General features: G+C 37.0%; 2 protein-coding genes across 3 annotated transcripts in view; both read left to right on the top strand.

Moving 5' to 3' along the window:
- vclb (vinculin b) overlaps positions 1-3,474 on the top strand; it is a 51,929-nt gene extending 48,455 nt beyond the window's left edge. The window contains exon 21 of the mRNA XM_022666041.2: positions 301-3,474. Coding sequence (XP_022521762.2) covers positions 301-447 — 147 coding nt within the window. The 3' untranslated portion in view covers positions 448-3,474. The remainder of the gene's footprint in view (positions 1-300) is intronic.
- A 1,546-nt stretch (positions 3,475-5,020) lies between these two features.
- On the top strand, positions 5,021-21,097 carry adkb (adenosine kinase b). Of its 2 annotated transcripts, none has more exons than XM_022666035.2 (11): positions 5,021-5,155; positions 9,124-9,198; positions 10,182-10,235; positions 11,805-11,883; positions 14,186-14,358; positions 15,020-15,128; positions 15,698-15,868; positions 17,173-17,208; positions 17,964-18,078; positions 18,293-18,379; positions 19,245-21,097. In XM_022666035.2, exons 1-11 carry the CDS (start codon positions 5,109-5,111, stop codon positions 19,367-19,369), a joined length of 1,071 nt encoding a protein of 356 aa, XP_022521756.1. In that variant the 5' UTR covers positions 5,021-5,108; the 3' UTR covers positions 19,370-21,097. The 2 variants fall into 2 exon arrangements, with proteins under 2 accessions (XP_022521756.1, XP_022521757.1); XM_022666036.2 differs by lacking the exon at positions 5,021-5,155 and adding an exon at positions 7,108-7,263.
- The last annotated feature ends 23 nt before the right edge of the window (positions 21,098-21,120 follow it).

Below are 21,120 nucleotides of genomic sequence, written 5' to 3'. Positions count from 1 at the left end.
GATTCACCTATTGAATCTTGGGTCTTCATTGTGGTTCTTTCTCGTACACGATTTTGAGTATCAGTTTTTCTTTTTGTCTCTTCCTATTGCTATTATCGTGGTTCATTTTTAAAGTCTTGATTTGTCGTTGATGGGTCCGCTTTATAAATGATAAATATAAATACTAATTGATCCATACTCAGTGGAACCTGCTGTGGGAGAATGAATTCACACTTTGCTTCTTTATAGAACCCTTGAACAACCCAGTTTTCAGGTGTACAGTAGAACTGATCCAGTGCTGGTTCTGTTTCTCTCCTCTAGGCAACAGAAATGCTGGTCCACAACGCTCAGAATCTAATGCAGTCGGTGAAGGAGACCGTGAGGGAGGCTGAGGCGGCGTCCATCAAAATCCGCACAGACGCCGGGTTCACGCTGCACTGGGTCCGGAAAACACCCTGGTACCAGTGAGGGAGTGTTCAGTCTGGAGCAGGAGAACCAGCACGCACCAGCAATACCAGCTCACCGCCTCACACAGCACCAGCAATATAAAAACACACACTCTCTCTCACACACACACACACACACACTTTCACTCCCTCAGGTCCAGCCGGCCTGTCCCGTTATCCCAAACCTCGACCTGTATATCTGCTGCTCCTCCACTCCTCTGCTACAGAATGTAAGATCAGGGACAGGCCATTCACTTTTTTCTGCTATTATTAATATTTCCTGATGCAAATTTTCCTTTTATAATTTGTAATAAATAAGAGCTTTGTTTTGAGAGGTTCCCAAGTGTTATATTTTATATTTAAATCTGATGATTATTTTCATGTCGTGGGCACTCAGAGCTCGCAAAAAAGACTTTTTTGATTTTTTTTAAGGTTCAAAAATGTATAATTTTTTTTTTTTTACTTCATCATGATTTCACCTTCCGTTTTTGAGTTTGACCTCGAGATCAGAGTAGAAAACCTGATCAGATCTAGGGATGCACAAACAGTTGAGCAACTAAAATTATTTGTCTGAAGGCAAGATAAACATGCCTTCATGCTATATAACATATGCAATGATGAAAGAAAAGTGGCAAAATTGGTGAAAACTTGCAAAAACAAGATTAGTATTTAGTCTCTAGACATATGTTTCATTTTGGCCCAAAAAATAATAATTGTGCTTCTTCAGTGTCTTTCTATGCTTTCCTCCTTGTACCCTAATTTTGTAATATTAGTAACACAGGTGGTTGTACTTAGTTCCCATATAGAGGTTCTCTTTTTAAGTCTTGGTCCCTTTACTGGTTCTCTTTTTCTTCTGGTAATTTTGATTCTTCTGATTGTTTTGTCTTACTATAAGGAAGTTTTTCTTTGGATGAAATGAAAAAATATATATATTTTGGTGCATCGCTAATCAGATCACACTTTCTGATTTCTAAAGTTCCGTCAATAACTCTGCCAAAGATTCACACGTCAGGTTGATGTTTGTCCCATCTGTTATTATGTTTTAGGTTTATTAAAAGGGAATCAGCGTTAAAATTACCAAACTAATGAAATTAAGGAATAGTCTCATCATTTTCGCCAAAAAAACAAAAAAACAAAAAAAAAAAAACGAGAAAACACGAGAGGAAGTTCTAGAACTAGGGCTACTGCCACTTTGTGTTATTGTGATTATACCACAGTTCCCTTAAAGAAGACGGGGAAAAAAAAGATCAGTTGGTTATAAGCATTCAGATTTAAAATAGTTCCATTGCTGCTCTGTTTGTAGCTGCGCTATTTGGCTTGTAAGCGCTGCATCGATGCTAGGTTAGCTGTATGTGGCGGAGTAATAAATGGAGAGCTTTGGTTACAGTGCATTACTGGCTGATAACGACACTCATGTAACGTGTCCCAGCCAATCACATTGCAGGGTGGAAACTAACTCGTCTTTAAACTTGAAACTCAAACTCCCATAATTCACCTGGCCTTACCATAAGTACACTGGCCATTATGTTTTTCAACATTACTTATTAGATATCACCTCACAACTTATACAGGTATGGGCATTTGCAAGGTGTCCTCTGAAGTAGCATTTCAAGATCAAATTATATCCTGCTGTCCCATTACTTTGACTTTTGGTGCAATAAACCTCAAAATATAAAATTATGATTTGGGCTCTTAAAATATTATGTATATGATGTGATTCATCTTATTTTAGAACCCCAAAAAAAGAGTTTCAAGAAGATCCTGAGAGACTATTCTTTTAAGCCATCTGTTGTCTGAAAGAGTTCTGTCATTTCGCTGTGGTTGATGTTATTGAAATAGATTTGTTGAGGTTTATATTTTCATTCTGTTCATTCTTATAAATTATGGTGCTACAAAGGGTTTATTGGGTGTTGCCATAGAAGAACCAGTACTGGTTCTTTACATTAAGAGAAAGTTTTAGTTCCTAGTTTTGGTTCTTTATAGAACAGAGCTCTCCTATCACCTTGCACAAAAAAGAACAAGAACCAGTTGTAGTGCCTCGATTTCAAAGAGTAACTGGCATGTTCTTGGATTGTTTTATATCCATGATTATTCAAATACTAACTGAATTTAAATCTATTTCCCAGGTGCTCTAATATTTGTTTTTTTAATACGAACCAACACACACATACACTTTATAGACAAATGTATTGGGACACTTGCTTATTCATAGGTTCTTTTGGAAATTAAGGGTATTAAAATACTTCTTTTCCTGCTTTTTTGGAGTATCTGTCTCTACAGTCCAGGCAATAATTTTTATTAGATTTTTGAGAGCATTGCTATGGGGATTTGGCATAAAGAACATTAGTCTCAACTCATCCTAAAAGTATTGGATGGATTATTCCAGAAAACACTGTTCCTGTGTTTCACAGCTCAATGCTGGGACTTTACACCCCTCTAACCCATGTCTGGCATTAGACACGGTGCCCATATATTTGTTTGTTGTCAGCAAAAAAACTGAATGCAACATTTATTCGACAAGGTATCCACAAACATTTGAACATGAGTATAAGTGCATTTACAAACAATGATATCAATGCTGTCCTGTAAAATGCTTGTATCTTCAATTTTTATTCCACTATTCCACTGTTCTTTATATTGTATCTGAATGATGAAATCATGATGAACGGACCAATAGAACAGCTCCAAAATGATGACTTGGGCTAAAATCTTTATACACTTGCTTCCATTGAAAGTTGAAGTTTTTTTCCTCCTGTAAAGTAAACGTTTTGGAGATACAAGGTTTGTGCATGATATACTAAGCGCACAGACAGTACACAGACACATACAAACACAGCACACAGTCTCTCCCGTCCCGTTATTTCTGATAGACTGCCGCTGTTCTGATATACACTAATAAACACACTCATATTTATAAGAGTGCGATAGAGTTTTTTTTACTCTTTCATTTTCTAAAGTTCTGAAGACACAAGGTTGAATGTAAATATCATGTCAAGCCTGTTATCACTCACTCATGTATGTGCCTTAATAAAGCAACTAATAATCAACACTGAGATCAGTCATTGTGTTTTTTTTTCTTCAAACATAATTGACATTAATTAAAGGGAAATCTGAGACGAACACATTCAAAGCAGGGTGAAATTATTCTTGGCTTTAGTATGTAAACTTACTGGTGCAGTTTTCCCAGACAAGGATTAAGCCTAGACATGATTTTTATGGCATTTTGAATAGAGATTTAAAATTATTTCTCCTAATCCCTATTCATGAAACTAAACCATTGGCTTACAACCCCTCTTTTTAATGTTTTTGGCTCAATGTTATGTCAGTTTAGGATTAGGTTTAAATTTAGAATCAAATTTAGGTTTTGGGTTAAAGGGTAAATAATAATTATAAATGAAAAAATCACTGGTTACAGTTAAATTAAATACATGTTTTGGGTTTAATCAAGGTTTCAAAAGTAAGAGTAAATTTTTGATTTTGAAGTTTAGGTTAAGAATCAAATTTAGCTTTTGGGTTTAAGATAAGATGGGTTTTAGGTGTTCGATTAAAGTTAAATTTCATTTTAGTATTACTTTTAGGTTATGGGTTTAGGTTGTTATAAATTAAGCTTAGGGTTAGGTGCAGAATTAGGTTAGGTTTATGATACAGTTTAGGATTTGGGTTGAAGTTAAGGATACAGCCAGGTTTAAGATTACATATACAGCTCTGGAAAAAAATAAGACAACTTCACTTTGTTATTTGTCATTTATAGGTATATGTTTGAGTAAAATGAACATTATTCTATAAACTACGGACAAAGTTTCCCTCAAATTCCGAATAAAACTATTGTCATTTAAAGCATTGGTTTGCAGAAAATCAGAAATGGTTAAAATAGCAAAAAAGATGCAGAACTTTTAGACCTTAAATAATGCAAAGAAAACAAGTTCAGAAATCAGTACTTGGTGGAATAACCCTGGTTTTTAATCACAGTTTTCATGCATCTTGGCATGTTCTCCTCCACCAGTCTTACACACTGCTTTTGGATAACTTTAAGCAGTTCAGCTTGGTTATCTATCTTTATCTTTATTATATTTTAGAGGTTTTCAATTTGGTAAAATAAAAAAAATCATAATTTTAAATGCTATCTTATTTTTTCCAGAGCTGTACATTTTGGGCTAAAATAAAAGTTAAGGTTAAACGCATCTTTAGATATTTTAAGTTTCAGTTTTTAGGGTGTGGATAGAGTTACAGATTAAGTTGAAGATTACATTTTGGGTATAAGCCAAGACTGTTTATGCTAAGTCTGTCCACACAAATGCAAAGGTGGACCTTAAAGACAATACAACACAATATATAATACTGCAGGAAATGTAAAGATAAATGGGCCCTTTCATTTCAAATGATAATTTCATATATTGTATGGTAGCCCTGCTATGACTCGCTCATGTTTGTGTCTTTATAAAGCAACTATAAAGCAACTAATAATCAATATTGATATTAGTTTCTTAGTATTTAAAGGGAAATCTGAGATTTCTGGACTTCAGGGACAATTTGTGGACTACAGGAAATGTTATGATATGGGCCCTTTAATTCCAAATAATGGTGAAGGGTGAATTAGGGAGGGAGGAGGAGGAGGAGGATTAGCATTCAGGATGAAAAAGAATCTTCATCTTTAGAGGAATGTCCTGATTAAAAGTGCCTGTCATGTCCACGGTACAGAAGACCAGAGCAGGAGACAGCAGCAGGTTGAGGTAGGAGATTCACCAGGACACGGTGGAGAAAGCTCGGCAGGGAAGCGTCCAAAACATTAAAACCTCAGTACTGAATCTGAGGCAGGCTGTACTAGGCTGTGGCGAACTGGAGACAGACCACAGCTACACTGGGAACCACTGGCGCTTAGTTAATGATCTTAATCTTGGTTTAAGTATTTTCAACACTCCACCGGTTGTTTACATTAGGAATGCTATGTGCTGATTTGCATGATGTTAATGTGTAACAGCTGGTCACCTTTACCTGAGGGAAATGGATAGCTAATATAAATCACAGCACTGCGAGACCTGAAGAACAGTTACTAGCCTGTATTACTTGTGTTAGATATTCACCCTTGCCTTTTTTATTAGCTAGCGGGTTTTTAACGATCCGTTCCACCTTAAATGGTGCAGCAGTTGCATTTAAGGTGGAACGAATCATTCCAAAAATAAACCAATCTCAGCCTCGCCAGGCGTCTATATGATATAAATACCATATTTTAGGCTTTAGTTACGATAAAAACAGGTAAACATAGTATAGCTATGTTAATTAGCTAGCTAATATGTTGTAGACACGGCGGTTTTCACTTAATAGCCATAATATTCATATTTTTAGCCTTAATATGTCCATAACGTTATTTATGTAATGTTTTATAGGATACCCCAAATTAATGTCTACACGTGTCTATTTCTAAACAAATTTTAAATTACGTATCTGTATATTTCTAATTATCAAACAGTAACATATAAAAATTAACTTACACATATTCACATAACTAAGTTAACCTAGCTTAGCTAGCCTTAGGTTTAAATATGTCCTTAAAAAATATAAACAAACAGTTAGCTAAGTTGTATAGATAAACAATGTGAGACAACAGTACAATTGAATTTATGTAATACTTAATACAAAACAAGCTAAACTTTTTTTTTTTTTTGTAACACTTATATTGCTACATTAAAGCACACATTTATTTCAGATAGCTAACAATAATGCTTATAATTGAACATGAGAAGAAGGGTTAGCATTAGCTAATACAAACAGTTAAGAGTTTCCTTAAAAATATAATTTAATAATTGCACATAATTGCCAGAAGTTTTAAAATATGATTGATAAAATATGATTCTTATATAGGTTTTGTTCTGCCTGAGAAAAATAAGTGCAGCAGCCAAGAGGCACAAATGAGTCTGAGGTGAAATTCGATTTAGAATTTTTATTTTATTATTATTATTATTATTATTATTATTATTATTATTATTATTATTATTATTATTATTATTATTATAGTATACGTAATATACGAATATTATGTCTGTAGTGGTGACTCCAGCTCATGAACAGCTGCACAGATTCTTCGATCTACAGCTGATTCCCTCCAGCAGCTGGGATGGGATTTAAATTACTGGAGGACCAGCACGAGAGATTATGAGTTTTTATCTTTTGATACATGTTCAGTTTTACAACCACAGTCAAAGACCTGTTTAGACCATCTGACACCAGCTACCAGCACAAGCTGGTCTAGATCAGGATTTTTAAAACATATCTGTATTAATGAATGTAAATAATTTTAGAACTCTTATGGTTTAAGTTATGCATTTATACAATAAATAAATAACCTAACTGGAAAAAACGGGGAAATCAGGAAAATACTAAACATCACGTGTCTCCATCTGTCAAAACTGAAGTCTTTAAAACAGGCATTTAAACAGTTTTCCATAAACGATCATCCCTGTAATAAACATATCATGTAACTTAGTTAAGCTGTTCTTACTATTCCTTACTGTATTTACTATTTAATTTTAAACTGTTAAACTAAAGCGATATTTTTCAATTATATAAAAAATGTATATTTTAGGAAGCTGTATTTTTAACGAAACGCCTGCTTTTTTCATCCAATCACATTTCGAGAAGCAGCCCGGTCAACCCGCCCCCCGCTGATGTAACCAATCGCCCGAGGCGGAGTGCGGTCGCGCGGTTTCCGCTTGTTTCTGCTGCTCTCCGGTCTCGTGCTGAGTTGTGCAGGGCTGGTGTTTGTTTATCAGTTTACCGGATTATTTATTTATTTGCTCAGTTTGGATTAAACGGCTCGGAGGGATATAATGCCGACCGCCAGGTGAGTTACCACAGTAACACCGGCGGTGTAGATACGGAGTGACAGCGTGGACACATACGGTCTCCACGTGTGTGTGTGTGTGTGTGTGTGTGTGTGTGTGTGTATGTGTGTGTGTGTGTGTGTGTGTGTGTGTGTGTGTGTGTGTGTGTGTGTGTGTGTGTGTGTGTGTGTGTAAATGTATATTTGTGTGGGTATGGGAATGTATGTGTGTGTTCTCGCACACTGTCCTTATGAGGACCAAATGTCCCCACAAAGATAGAATAACATGTAAATAGATACCAGCAAGAACATATTTCTGCTACACAGGTTTAAACAAAAGCTGAAGTTTATGGTTAAGTTTAAGGTCAGGTTTAGGTGAAGCACCTAATTCCTACGTTTAATTATTATTAGTGAAATATTGCAATGAAAAATTTGATCCAAAACCGAGCACAATGAAAAATGCAGTTTGCTACTTTTTTCCACGAATATCTTAAACGTAATTTATCTGGATTTCTTCAAAGAAAATGTAATTATGACATTTTGTCAGTATTAATCATTTAGTCTTCTCAAAAAGTGATTTTTTTTTTAAAAACAGTTATATTGTGTCTAAAATGTGCAGCAATGTTTTCAGTTTTTTAGTTGTATTGGGTTAATGTATTCATTTATTAATCAATTTATTTGAAGCACATGTGTCATGCCTGAGTTTAAACCTTTTAATGGAAGTTATTATAAAGTGACTGCTCTAAATGGGTAAAACTTTTTTTCAGCCTGCAGGCATCTGCTCTGTTTAAGATCTAACATAACATTCAAACTACATTTTCTGAATGGGCAGAATTACAAACTTAATTTTAATGGAGAAAACATTCTGGTAAACATGTGACCCATCTGTTTTTAATTCAATTAGTTTTATATTATTTAAAGCACTGATAACACTGAACTTTTGAACTGTGTCTGTGTGTGCACATCCAAAAGGCTTCAGTCAGCATTATGCCATGTGCTCCCCATGCAGGACCCCCCCCCCCCTGAAACCTGACACACCCACAGACATCTGGGGTTAGCACACTAATCAGTTCCATTTACTGAAAGTGGAATTTGGGTGGTATTTTTAATATGATTTTTTAATGCATATATCAGTAAGGGCTTGTACTTTTTTAATGGCAATTCCCCTTTTTTAATTGTAAAATTCTAAATAATTTAACACTTGAGATGAGTTTATTCAGAATGAGGATTTAAAATTTCCTCCTTAGAGAAAATCTTAGGTTTGAGATCAACACCCTCAGAGTCGGGGTTTGAGATTAACACCATCAGAAGTGGGGATTTGAAATTACCTGCTCAAATTGGGGATTTGAAATTAACACCCTCTTAGAGTGTGGATTTGAGATTAACACCATCAGAGTGGGGGGTTGAGATTAACACCTCCTGATTGTTAAATGTGTCTTGGAGATATTGATGTGCTTACACTTCTATAATGTGTCTCAAACCATCTCCTGAAGTGTTTGAGTGACTGGATTTGTATTTATATCTGATTGGATCACATTCTTTTGCGAAACCAAAACCATTGTACGGGACCCGCAAGAGGAGGTGGTCTCTGTCCAACTTTCTGGCCAACTCTGGAGCAGTTTGTTTGTGAAATATACACACGTTCAGAACACACCAGCTACTTCCTGTCCCATACAGTTCTGACCAATAAGAGAAGAGCACAATCTCATTTGGTTTGTTGCCATGCATTTGGGTGCGCTTAGATCTGTATAGAAAACAAAAAACAAACCAAACCAAACCAACCGAACTGGTTAACCGATTTGGACCAAACCGACTATAGGTGTAAAAAAACTCTTCATGCCGCATTCATGTTTAATCTCTCCTTCTGCCTTTCTCTCTCAGTCAGAATGCCCTGTTTGGAATGGGAAACCCGTTACTGGATATCTGTGCTGTGGTGGACAAAGATTTTCTGGACAAGTAAGTAAACAGTAAAAGTAAAATTTCACACATGCTGGAACAGTCCTGGACCTGTCTGAACCTGACAGCCTCAGTTAATCCTTCTACTCTTTCTCTTTCTACACATACCAGTTTAATCACAGTCATATCACTTGTGCGTACATTTGAACCACTGTTACACACAGGCTATGGAAAATACCGTATTTTTCGCACTATAAGGTGCATTTAAATCTTTGAATTTTCCCAAAAGTTGTCAGTGCGCCTTATAATCCGGTGCACCTTATGTATGAATGTGTAAGAAGCAGTAAAAAAAAAAACAACTCTGCTGCAGTACAGTGTTATACAGGAGTTTCAGTTTAGTTCTCCCGCAGTATTAGCATTAGCTGCTAACAGCGCAGGCAAATATTATCGGCCTGCTGGAGCAGCATTAGCATTACCCGCTGTCTGCGCTAGCTCTTTCAACTCAGTGCAGCGCTGTTGGGTGACATTAGCCACTAATTCTAATGCTCCAACTTTAATGGAAATCTGTAAATCTAAGCTTTCTGTAAATAAACAGAAGCTCTTTTACAGGTCTTGCCATTTATAAGGAAACATGACCACACCTATATATACTACTATTTACTAGTGTAGCGTAAAATGTGCCTTATGTATGAAAGTAGATGTTTATTGATGGTGCGCCTTATAGTGCAGAAACTACGGTAAGATGCTAAGCTGTAAGTAATACACTGTATACTTTTCAGCCACTTTATCAGAAACACCTTCCTAGTAACTCTGCTTGCTTGCACAAATCTGGTGTTTTTTAATACAGTTGCCAGTGAATGGAAGCACACAGTAGGTGGCTGTTTCTAATAAAGTGGCTATGAGCGAAAGCACAGGGTAGTTTTGTGTTTTTTTTTTTTTAATACTGTGGCACATGAAAAAAAAAAAACTTGTCAGCCCTGTGTTTTATTTGTACTGGATTAGTTGATGATGGTTAAAGCTGAAATGTGTGAATTTTTGTGCAGGTATGGTCTGAAGCCCAACGATCAGATCCTCGCTGATGAAAAACACAAAGCTCTGTGAGTTTACTCACTCACTCCACACACTCACTCACTCACTCACTCCACACACTCACTCACTCACTCATGCGTTTCCACAAACAAAAGTAGGTTTAGGAACCAGGAACGTTTGTTCGCAGTGGGAATCAAAGAACGCTATGTCATTCAGCATGAACCATGACTGCTTCTTTTCACTGCTGCTGTGCATTGCCCTCTGTTAATGACAAATAATTAATTTAATTCAACTAATTTCCCCAATTTTCTCCCTAATTTACACAGCTAATTTCCCAACCCACTTATTAGGACTCACACTATTACTAGTGCTACCCCAACACTAGGAGGGTGAAGACTAGCACATGCCTCCTCCGATACATGTGAAATCAGCCACCTCCTCGTTTTGAACTGCTGCTGATTGAACTGCAGCATTGCCAAGTAGCCATCGTGCTCTGAGGAAAGCGCAGCGACTCTAAAAGCGGTTCTAAAACATCAGCTCACAGACGCCTTGTGCTGATTGGCATCATCCTTTTGAGTGATGTGGGAAGAGAGTGCCATCTACCCACCCAGAGAGGGCAAGGGCAATTGTGCTCTCTTGGGGCTCCGGTAGCTGATGGCAAGCTACATGAACAGGATTCAAACGACAATCTCCTAAACATAGTGGCAGCACTTAGTCCACTGGACTGCTCGGAGCCTGAATGATGTTATGTTTTGACGGTTCCACTAAAACAGGTGGAAATGTGGGCTAGTTTGCTAAAAAGCACCACAGTTCTTAGAAGCTTTTTTGTTGGAAAATCTTTAGTAGTGAATACATTGAGCTGCTTAAAGGTGCATCCATTGCTGACAGATGTGTAAACGTGCACACACACAGCTTGTCTATGCCCTGTAGAGAAGTACTGCCAATAGAATACCGGTAGGTCTTTCTAGCACAGATAAATAGACATGAACCTGCTGGCACCATGTTTAAGACTCTAGGGATATAAAGCCCCCAGCATTGAGCTGTGGAACAGGGGAACTGTGTTCTCAATCCAGTAGCTTTTGGATGAGTCCAAAATCCTGACCTCACTAAAGCTCTTATGGATGAATCCAATCCCTAACAACAATGTTCCAAAATCAAGTAGAAAGAAGGAGACCATTACTCCAACTAAAGCAAAATAAACTCTTTTTAATACCTTTGATTCATAAATGGTATCAACACGCTATAATGTGCAGTTTACTGTTCAGGACAGTGTGATGAAGGTTTTTACCATATGATATTTATGATATTTGTTACATCTGTAATTCATGCAGTCTTATACAGTGTAAGTTTCAGAGTGAGAAGAGTGTTTCTAAAAAAAAAAAAAAAAAAAAACACCTTACCAAGGACACACCCACATAGCTGTCATACCAATTTCTGCTGAGGGTTACTGAGCTCTTCTGTTACAAAGAGTTTCAGTTCTGTACGAAAAATACCTTAATCCAAGTCAAAATCACTACTATAATGTACACTATTATCGTACACAATTATTTATTGGCTTGCTTAAGTTCAGACATCACCTGAAAGTTTTACTGAAACATCTGAAACTCTAAGAATAAATATTTTTTTTTTATATTCAGATTTGAGGAGATGGCAAAGAAGAGCAAGGTTGAGTATCATGCAGGCGGATCCACCCAGAACTCGGTCAAAATTGCACAGGTAAGCTTAGTTCTCTCACTTTCAGAGTCAGTCAACTCAGTATAAAGCATCAGTATTTACAGCTCTGAAAAAAAGAGACCACATAAAAATGATGATTTTTTTTTTGTTTGTTTAACCAAATTGAAAACCTCTGGAATATAATCAAGAGGAATATGGATGATCACAAGCTAAACATAAAGTTATCCAAAAGCAGTAAGACTGGTGAAGGAGAACATGCCAAGATGCATAAAACTGTGATTAAAAACCAGGGTTATTCCACCGAATATTGATTTCTGAACTCTTAAAACATTATGATTAAAGTTTGTTTCCTGAAAGCTCTGCATCTTTTTTGTTATTTCAGCCATTTCACATTTTCTGCAAATAAATGGTCTCTTATGTTTTTTCCAGAGCTGTAAGTTACAGTTTAAAGGTACTTTACCTACTGTCTTGTTTGGACTTTTAAACCAAAATAACAGGTGTTAAACTACTGTAAATCACAATTTGGAGCAGAGGACCAAAAGGAGTGGTCTTGTTCCGTATCAACTGAACCAGGATCCTCTTTGTTTACAGTGTCAAAACACATGAATTGCAGGGAGTTGAGGCAGGCTATTGTTGCCCATTAAACAATAGAAGAAGAAAAAGAAGCAGTGTGTGTTCGTAAATCTGACTCCCCTTAGTGAACAGGCATCATGGAGCAGTATAGGTACACCAGAGTACTCTGGTGATTCCTGTATCTACTGTAACTGTAGATCAATCGTTATTTATAAACAGAAATAAAAGAAATCTCAGAGGGATTTGTTATTCTCATTCTGTTGTGGGACATGCCTTCATTCAAAGAGGGTCAAATTTTGGCAGGGAGACATAATTCAACATGACACCTGGAAAGGCAACTCGCCAAATTTACAACTCACTGACTGATCAGTCACTAAACTGAAGTGTGAAACCAATAAATGAGAGCGTGCTCTGGCTCTCCTCTTCTGGATGAGCCAGAACATTCTACAGTAATTCATACATGGCCTAATACTGCATATTCATAAAACACTTAACCAACAGATGAGGTGATCTTCTATTCTAGGGTTTGCTGAGTATAAAGACACTTTTAAACTTCAGAACTTTCTATGTTCTGTTCTTGTTCTTCCCTTAAGGAACAGGAACTGAAACTTGCAAGCGTAAGGAAGATCTACACTTACTTGCCAAAACCAAAAAAAAGGTCACGCATTAATATTTTGTTGCACCACCTTTAGCGTTGATTGTGGCAAGCATTCGCTGTGGCATTGTTTAGATAAGCTTTTGTAATGTCACAATATTTTTTTTCAGTCCAGTGTTGCATTAATTTTTCACCAAGATCTTGCTGCATTGATGATGGAAGAGTCTGACCGCTGAGCAACGTCTTCTCCCATGCAGCACATCCCAAAGATTTTAATGGGGTTAAGGTCTGGATTCTGTGGTGAACAATCCATGTGTGAAAATGATGATCTCATGCTCCCTGAATCACTCTTTCACAATTCCATCCCCATGAATCCTGACATTGACATCTTGGAATAGGTTTGTGTCATTCAGGTAGTCAGCTGACCTCATTCTTTCAGCACATACTGTTGCTGAATCTAGACCTGACCAACTGCGGCATCAACCCCACATCATTTACTCACCTAAATCCAGATGGCAATTTTTTTTTTTTGCCAGGCAGTGAATAATAAAACTATATCTGAAACAGAGAAGTGCATTTTGTGATCACCCAAGATGCTGCAATTAGAGGACACATCTAAAAAAAGGCAGAAGAACAAACATTTGGTTTGGATATAGTTAAATGTATTAACAATAAAAACAAAACAATGTTCAATAGGATAAGTTGTTTCAGTTCCATTACCATCTGAACTTCCAGGTTTAAAAAAGCCCTGTAATTTGAAAAGCAAACTTCAGACACTGCTAAATATGATTTGGCTAATCAGCCAAATTTAATTCTAAATTTAAAGTACTTATTTAGGGGGGAGTGAGACAGCAGTTAAAAACCAGCTTAACAACCTAAATGCATCATCAAAATATCTGCCTCTTTATAACTGTGATGAGAGAAAACAGGCTGCTGTGTCAGTCACTTATTTATTAATCGTTCATTTATTTACACCACACAGAACAGCAGATATCAGTTCCGATCCACCTGTATCCAAAACATCAGCTGCTCCAATGTTTATGGGGGGTCTCTGACTGTTTACTTTAGCAGTCTTTGAGTTTAGAATTTTGTAGATTTATGTAATAGAGGTGTGAATTCTGGAACTTTTACACACACCGCAGTCATTAAACACACTCATTATGACTGTCTCCACAGTGGATGATCCAGGAGCCTCACAAGGTGGCGACATTTTTTGGCTGCATAGGGACCGACCACTTCGGAGAGATTCTGAAGCAGAAGGCAGCGGAGGCTCATGTGGACGCACATTACTACGAACAGAGCGAACAGCCAACAGGAACGTGTGCTGCGTGTATTACTGGGGACAACAGGTAAGAAAGCACACAAAAAACATTTAATTGGAAACCCCTTCTGTGTAAGTCATTCTTGCTGGTGCTCATCAGGTCAAGTCAAGTAGTTTTATTGTCAATACTGCTTATGTACAGGACATACAGAGAATTGAAATTACGTTACTCTCCTTCCCAAATTTTACAGCGGGTACAGATAATAGACATAATAAAAGAGAATGGGAGACACTATGTGTACAATACAGCAGGGACACAAGTGGACATACAGGGTCAGGGTGCTGAGTGAGTGTGTGCTGGGGGCAGGATTGGGATGGGGGGTAGAGCAGGAAGAGAGTTCAGCATCCTCACAGCCTGATGGATGGGGCTGTCTCACAGTCTGCTGGTCCTAGATCAGTGGGACCAGCTTGTCCTAGACCAGCATTGTCTCACTAGTGGCCTTACTCTAGTAAACACTTGTAAAGTGGAAAGTCTGGGGAGTGGAAGCACAAGGCAGCAGGTGTTTCTTATAAAGTGGCCAGTTAGTGAAGGCTCAAGGCAGTTGGTGTTTCCAATAGTTTGGAGGTAGTAAGCCTGCATTACTGCTTCACAGGTCCACACACACACACACACACACACACACACTTATACTAACCAATAATAATGTGTAATGAAAAGTGTGTGTCCGCCTGCCTCTGCGTCTGCACAGATCTTTGATTGCGAATCTTGCTGCTGCAAACTGCTACAAGAAGGAGAAGCACCTGGACCTGGACAGCAACTGGGGCTTGGTTGAGAAAGCCAGAGTTTACTACATCGCTGTGAGTAACTCATGTACACACAGACCACATACACACACACACACACAGTATTATAGAGTGCACCCAGATGCTGTCCTATCTGGGCCTCAACCTACGACTGCTACACAATTTTTTAAACCTGTTGTAACAACCTAGGAAACTTACAAACCAATTACATGCACTGTAAAAATGACCTGTAACAATACTTTTGTACAGGTATATCTAGTGAAACTAATAAAAATAAGTACAAATTTTGCTTAAATCAATGTATTGGATAGTAGCACAGCCAGTGTTGGTTAATTGTAGGAGCACGTCAAGCATCACATGGTCATTTTCCAGCATACAATAAATACATCAGCAAGTATCATTTTTTTTTGTAATATCGGCCAAATCATCAGATGCTGCTGATGTAACACCAGTATAATTATTGCACATCCCTTTATTATTTCAGAAAACTGGCATCTGCCCTTTATATTGTATTAGAATTGATGATGAATGGACAAATGGAAATGCTTTTTACAAGGGTAAAGTTAATTATAAAATAAAGTGAACTAAAGTATGTTTGTGTGTGTTTGTTTTTGTGTTTTTAGGGCTTCTTCTTGACTGTATCTCCTGATTCTATTATGAAAGTGGCGAAGCACGCATGCGAACACAACAAGATCTTCGGTCTGAATCTCTCTGCCCCCTTTATCAGCCAGTTCTTCAAGGAGCCGCTGATGAATGTCATGCCCTACGTTGATATCCTCTTCGGCAATGAGACGGTGAGTGTCCTTAAATTCCAGGCATAAAATTATCATTTTAAGGCTATGTTTACACTTGATTTTTTCATAGTCTGGACAACCAGAAACCGTGTGAAATCTTATTTTTGCAAATCGGATCCAGTCCACATTTGGAGGTTGTTTTGAAATGTGAAACAGAAACAAAGCCAATTTGCCTGCAGTCTGAACATTGCCTTAAGGGGCTCAGATGTGTACAAATTGCGGGACACATTTTAAAATAAAATATTCTTTTTAACCTGATCAAAATAGGTTAGAATAATAGTGACAGCTGTAGAATTGATTGATTTTGCAGTGGTTGACAAAGTCACAAATCATTTATTTAGTTAAAGTAGTTATACTGAATGTAAAATATATTATAATAATAAAAGTAGAAGACCTTTACTTGAGTAAAAATACAAAACTATTTATTTTGTACTAAAGTATTGAAAGTAAAAGTACCATGGTTTATTGTGGCTCTATTGTAAATGACTCAAAACAAACTTTATAACCAAAGTTTTAGGTAAAAAGACTCTTACCTAAGGCTTTATTTCATGGCACACACACTGTCCTTCAACTTGTCTTTTAGCCCCACTATGTGGTGGTTTGTTGTAAAACAGTAAACTACAAAGGTTTTCTTATTGGTCAGTTCGGACCATAAGACACTGAGGTTAGAGGCTATCAGGAAAATCTTGCAGTACTCAGTAATTTCTTCATGTGTTTTTATGGACATCACTGCCATTTTTTTATTTTTTTGTTCTTTTATGTTTATGGCCTGGAGAGCCTTTGCTATATTCGGTCGATGATACATGGCAGGAACTTATATATACTGTTTTTCCAAATATATGTGAATAATCTGTCCTAATGAATGCATCCAGCTGCTTTAAGTTGCATTAATTTGTGAATAATATACTTGATGAATTTATTGGCACCATACCCAATGTCAGGTGTGGATTAGAGGGGTATAAACCCGCTCAGGCCCCCAGATCCAAAGTTTTAAAATCAAATCTGCCCCCCTAGATTAGATGCATCTGATTCCTAGCTTTAATCTGGAGTGGTTGTTTTACAGCCGATTCATTGAAACTGAACACAGGCACAGCTTTTTCACCACCAAAAATGTAAAGCTTTAAGTCCTAAAGACTGATTTTTTAAAATAACAAATCATAATAAAAATTGAGCAGTGAGGTCTGTAATGTGAATGTAGTTTTACAGGATGTGGGAGGGGCAGAAATAAGATAGATATTGAGAGATAATGATAAACAGGTGTAAGATGAGTTTATCTGATCTGCTGCTGTTGTGTGTTTTTGCAGGAGGCGGCTACATTCGCTAAAGAGCAAGGATTTGAGGTGAGCACTCACTCACTTACTCACTCATTCACTCACTATCTTTTGTTCTATATTTTGTTATTTCTTTTGTTCTTTTATTCTTTATGTACGATATTATTATGATTATAATGACAACAGTATAGCCTAGTGTTGCATCAATACTGTTATCTGTATCGACTGTTGTAAAATCTGTAATGCCAGTATTTTGAGGGGGGTCTTCATCCAGACTAACACAGGTTCACAACAGCAGTTCCTAGAAGGTGCAGCATCGTAATGACCGTATAAAAGTAAAACCAAAAACTAAAAAACATGTTGAATTTGTTGGGCTTGATAACCACCTCTTATCAATCATTGATAACTACCTGAACATTTAGAACCAATGTTCAACTTACCTACTAGGTGCTTATTTAGAGAGTGCCATACAACACTGTGTGAGAAATGAAACCTATAAAAATGCATAGCTATAGGCCCCTATTAAATAGCTAAGTTTTAGCTTGTGTCTGTATCGGGAGATACTTGAAAATATGATATTGGTATTGGAAGAAAAAAAAATGTATTGCTGCATCACTAGTAACATTTAACAGAAAATACATAAAATACAAACAATAATCACAAAATCCATAATAATGCTAATATATATTTTTTTGAAAAATTGCTAAAAGGTAATAGAAAATAGGCATATACTTGTGTGCGCATATATATATATATATATATATATATATATATATATATATATATATGTGTATATATATATATATGGTTGTGTTTGTGTGTAGACGGATGATATAGCGGAGATTGCACGGAGAGTTCAGCTTCTTCCCAAAGTAAATAAGAACAGACCGAGGATTGTAGTGTTCACTCAGGGCAAAGATGACACAGTCGCTACTGTGGGTAAGTTTCTCTCATATACACACACTCACACACTCTTTCTCTACTACTGCTCACTAGATACATTTATAATACGATATTCAAACTACAATGTTTAATCATAGTTTAATAAGTCATATATCCGTATTTCTGACACATTCATGTAACAACATGTGGTGTTTGTATTTGTCTTGTTCTCTCATTTGTTTATTCTCTTTCTTTCCTGTCTGTCAATCAGGAGAAAAGGTGACCATGTTTCCAGTGATTGATATTGATCAGAATGAGATTGTGGACACTAACGGAGCAGGAGACGCTTTTGTAGGAGGTACATTTTGTTATTTTTTATTTTATTTTCAGCAATATTCATTTTACAATGCACGAAATGCACATAGTGAAGCAATATCACGCTACTGTCTTCCTAAAAATCTTATCTTTCAGTAGTAGTCAATGTGAAAATTATTTTTGAGCCTTTCTATTGGTCCATTTATTATGGAATTCTAGAAATTCACATTATGCAGAAAACTGAAAAATGGGAGATCCAACGACTTTTTCTACTACAGTTTACTGCCTACAGTCTGTTAGTTTACTCTGAGTGTTCTAGTAGAATAATGCGACGTCACTGTGGCAAAAGAATTTCGAGTTCAGATCCCAGATCATGCTGCTTCACCATCAGCAGCCAGAGTCTGAGAGAGCACAGTCGGTCATGCTCTCTCAGGTTTGGAAGATGGCACTCTCTCCCCATAATCACTCTTATTGTGTTGCTGGCATTGTAGTGATAGGGAATGTTTTATGTTTATATGAATGGAAATTGGGTAATTGGCCTTCCAAGTAAAGAAATATATTGATACAATTAGAAATAAATTATAAATATCTTCATATAACTGACCTAAAAATATGTGTTTGTTCCTGCTCCATCTGGGTGGGTAGATGGCGCTCTCTCCCCACATCACCTCTAGGGTGATGTCGATCAGCACAAGGCATCTGTGAGCTGATGTATCAGAACCGAGCCACTGTGCTTTACACTTATCGGAGGAAGCATGTGTTAGTCTTCGCCCTCCTGGTGTGTTGGGGCATTACTAGTGATAGGGGGAGTCCAAATGAGTGGGTTGGGTAATTGGTCGTGTAAATTGGGGAGAAAATGGGATACAATTAGAAATAAAAAAAAATAAAAATATGTGATTGTGTTGCAGGATTCCTGTCAGAGCTGGTCCAGGAGAAGTCTCTGGAGCAGTGTATTCGTGCAGGTCACTACGCTGCCAACATCATCATTCAGCGCTCCGGCTGCACCTTCCCCGAAAAACCAGACTTCCAATAACCATCATCTCATGCGCTCTCTCTCTTTCTTTTTCTCTCTCTGTTGTTCTAATTCTTTCTCATGCTCTTTCTCTCTCTGATTGGATGCTTGCGACTCAACTCGTGTGCCTCTACATTTGTTTACAGTTCCTTCGAGGGCATTCTTACTTCATTACAATCACTTGAACCCGGTTTTAGTTGAGTGAAGATGGGAATGATCGTCTTCGGGCATTTCTCCCTCTCACTTTCTCTTTTTTTTTTAGTTTTCTCCATCTCTCTCTCTCTCTCTCTCTCTGCCACCTTTTCCTCTCATCTGTTAGCGGTGATTCAACGCATGTCTGACCTGCAGCAGTTCTGAGCTTCAGTTTTATTAGTACAATTTTTAAATAATAAATACATATATCATAATAATCTGACCCGCGCTGATTGACGTCATAATATACAATATATCCCATCCCAATCAAGCGCACAATTAGAGCAATTAGTCTTGCAAAATGAAAACAAATTATATGTTCATATTTAAAGACATCTATCTCCTTAACCTAAGCCTTAATATATCCTGTGTAAAGCTTAAAAACTTCGGAACTTCAGAATCTAAACATTAGGTGTGAATTTCTCTCTCTTTTTTTTTGCAAAACAATCACTAAAATCTTAATGGAAGGGCTTTATTTAAATATAAACACACTTTCTGCCTTTAGACAACCTTGTCTCTGCCGTATTAAATTAATTAAGTTAAGGGAAACTCCTTCAATATTACAGAATTCACAGCATAATTCAAAGATTTGAATGTAGTGGGGGGGTTGAGACAAATTCATTCAAGGTAGGGGTTTAATTTACAGTCGTTCAGAGTGGGGATTTTAGATACACTTGTTTAGAGTGGTGGTTTGTATTGAGCTTGTTCAGTCTGGGGGTTTAAAATTAACTCATTCAGAGTGGCGGTTTGAAATTAACTCGTTCAGAGTGGGGGTTTAAATTAACTTGATTAGAGTGGTGGTTTTAGATGAACTTGTTTAAAGTGGGGTTAAAAATGAACTTTTAAGAGTGGGATAAAAAAACAGTTACACTTGTTGAGCGTATAGGTTTGAGTTTAGCTTAATCACAGTGGAAATTTAAGATGAATTCTTTCAGAGTGTAGGCTTGATACAGACTCACACAGATTTTTATTTTGATTAGGGGTAACTATTTATAACCATGTGGTGTAATAAGTTTCTGCGAGGAGTTTGTAGAGCTTCAGATGTTCTATCTCCATTCACCACCACTCTGCACTATAGTGTTTCACAACAAACCCAATCTGAATGACTGTTCACATATTACATACTAATTGTGCAGTGCATTTAAGAGAAAATACTGCTGGATTTCTTTTTATTTATTTATTTTTTGGATCCAGTCTGTCCAGCTGGGGCAGTAAACCCGCCCATCGTTGGTACCTGAGCTCTGTGGGGAGGGTTTAATCAGAGTATTTGGCTGTATTTATAAAATTCTGGAACATCTAGACTGAGTGATGTAACTTAATTAACTGGAGTGTTTGAAAGACGTTTTCCTCGTCAACTCTTCCACATGTTTGTGTTTTTTTCAGGTCTATGATGTTACGACACACCAAACTCTTAAATACGCACAAGTTTTAAATAAGTTTTAAATATGCATAATGATGTACAGAGGGGGCGGATACTTCATCACACTCCTATCAGACTGCTCTGTGCCGTCTGACAGTAACACACTTCAATAAAGAGATTCTTATTCTATGTGCTAACAGCTGTGTGTGTTGGTGTTTGT

The sequence above is a fragment of the Astyanax mexicanus genome, chromosome 15, assembly GCF_023375975.1.
Source record: "Astyanax mexicanus isolate ESR-SI-001 chromosome 15, AstMex3_surface, whole genome shotgun sequence".
In the NCBI taxonomy this organism is placed as follows: Eukaryota; Metazoa; Chordata; class Actinopteri; order Characiformes; family Acestrorhamphidae; genus Astyanax; species Astyanax mexicanus.
Note: the sequence above shows the minus strand (reverse complement) of the source record. Positions and strands in the feature narration are given on the sequence as shown.

Coding starts and splice junctions, on each gene's coding strand:
- adkb (XM_022666035.2), top strand. CDS start 5,109: ATGTCCACGGTACAGAAGACCAGAGCAGGAGACAGCAGCAGGTTGAG. Junction 15,129..15,697: donor CCAGAGTTTACTACATCGCT/GTGAGTAACTCA, acceptor TTGTGTTTTTAG/GGCTTCTTCTTGACTGTATC. Junction 15,869..17,172: donor TCCTCTTCGGCAATGAGACG/GTGAGTGTCCTT, acceptor GTGTTTTTGCAG/GAGGCGGCTACATTCGCTAA.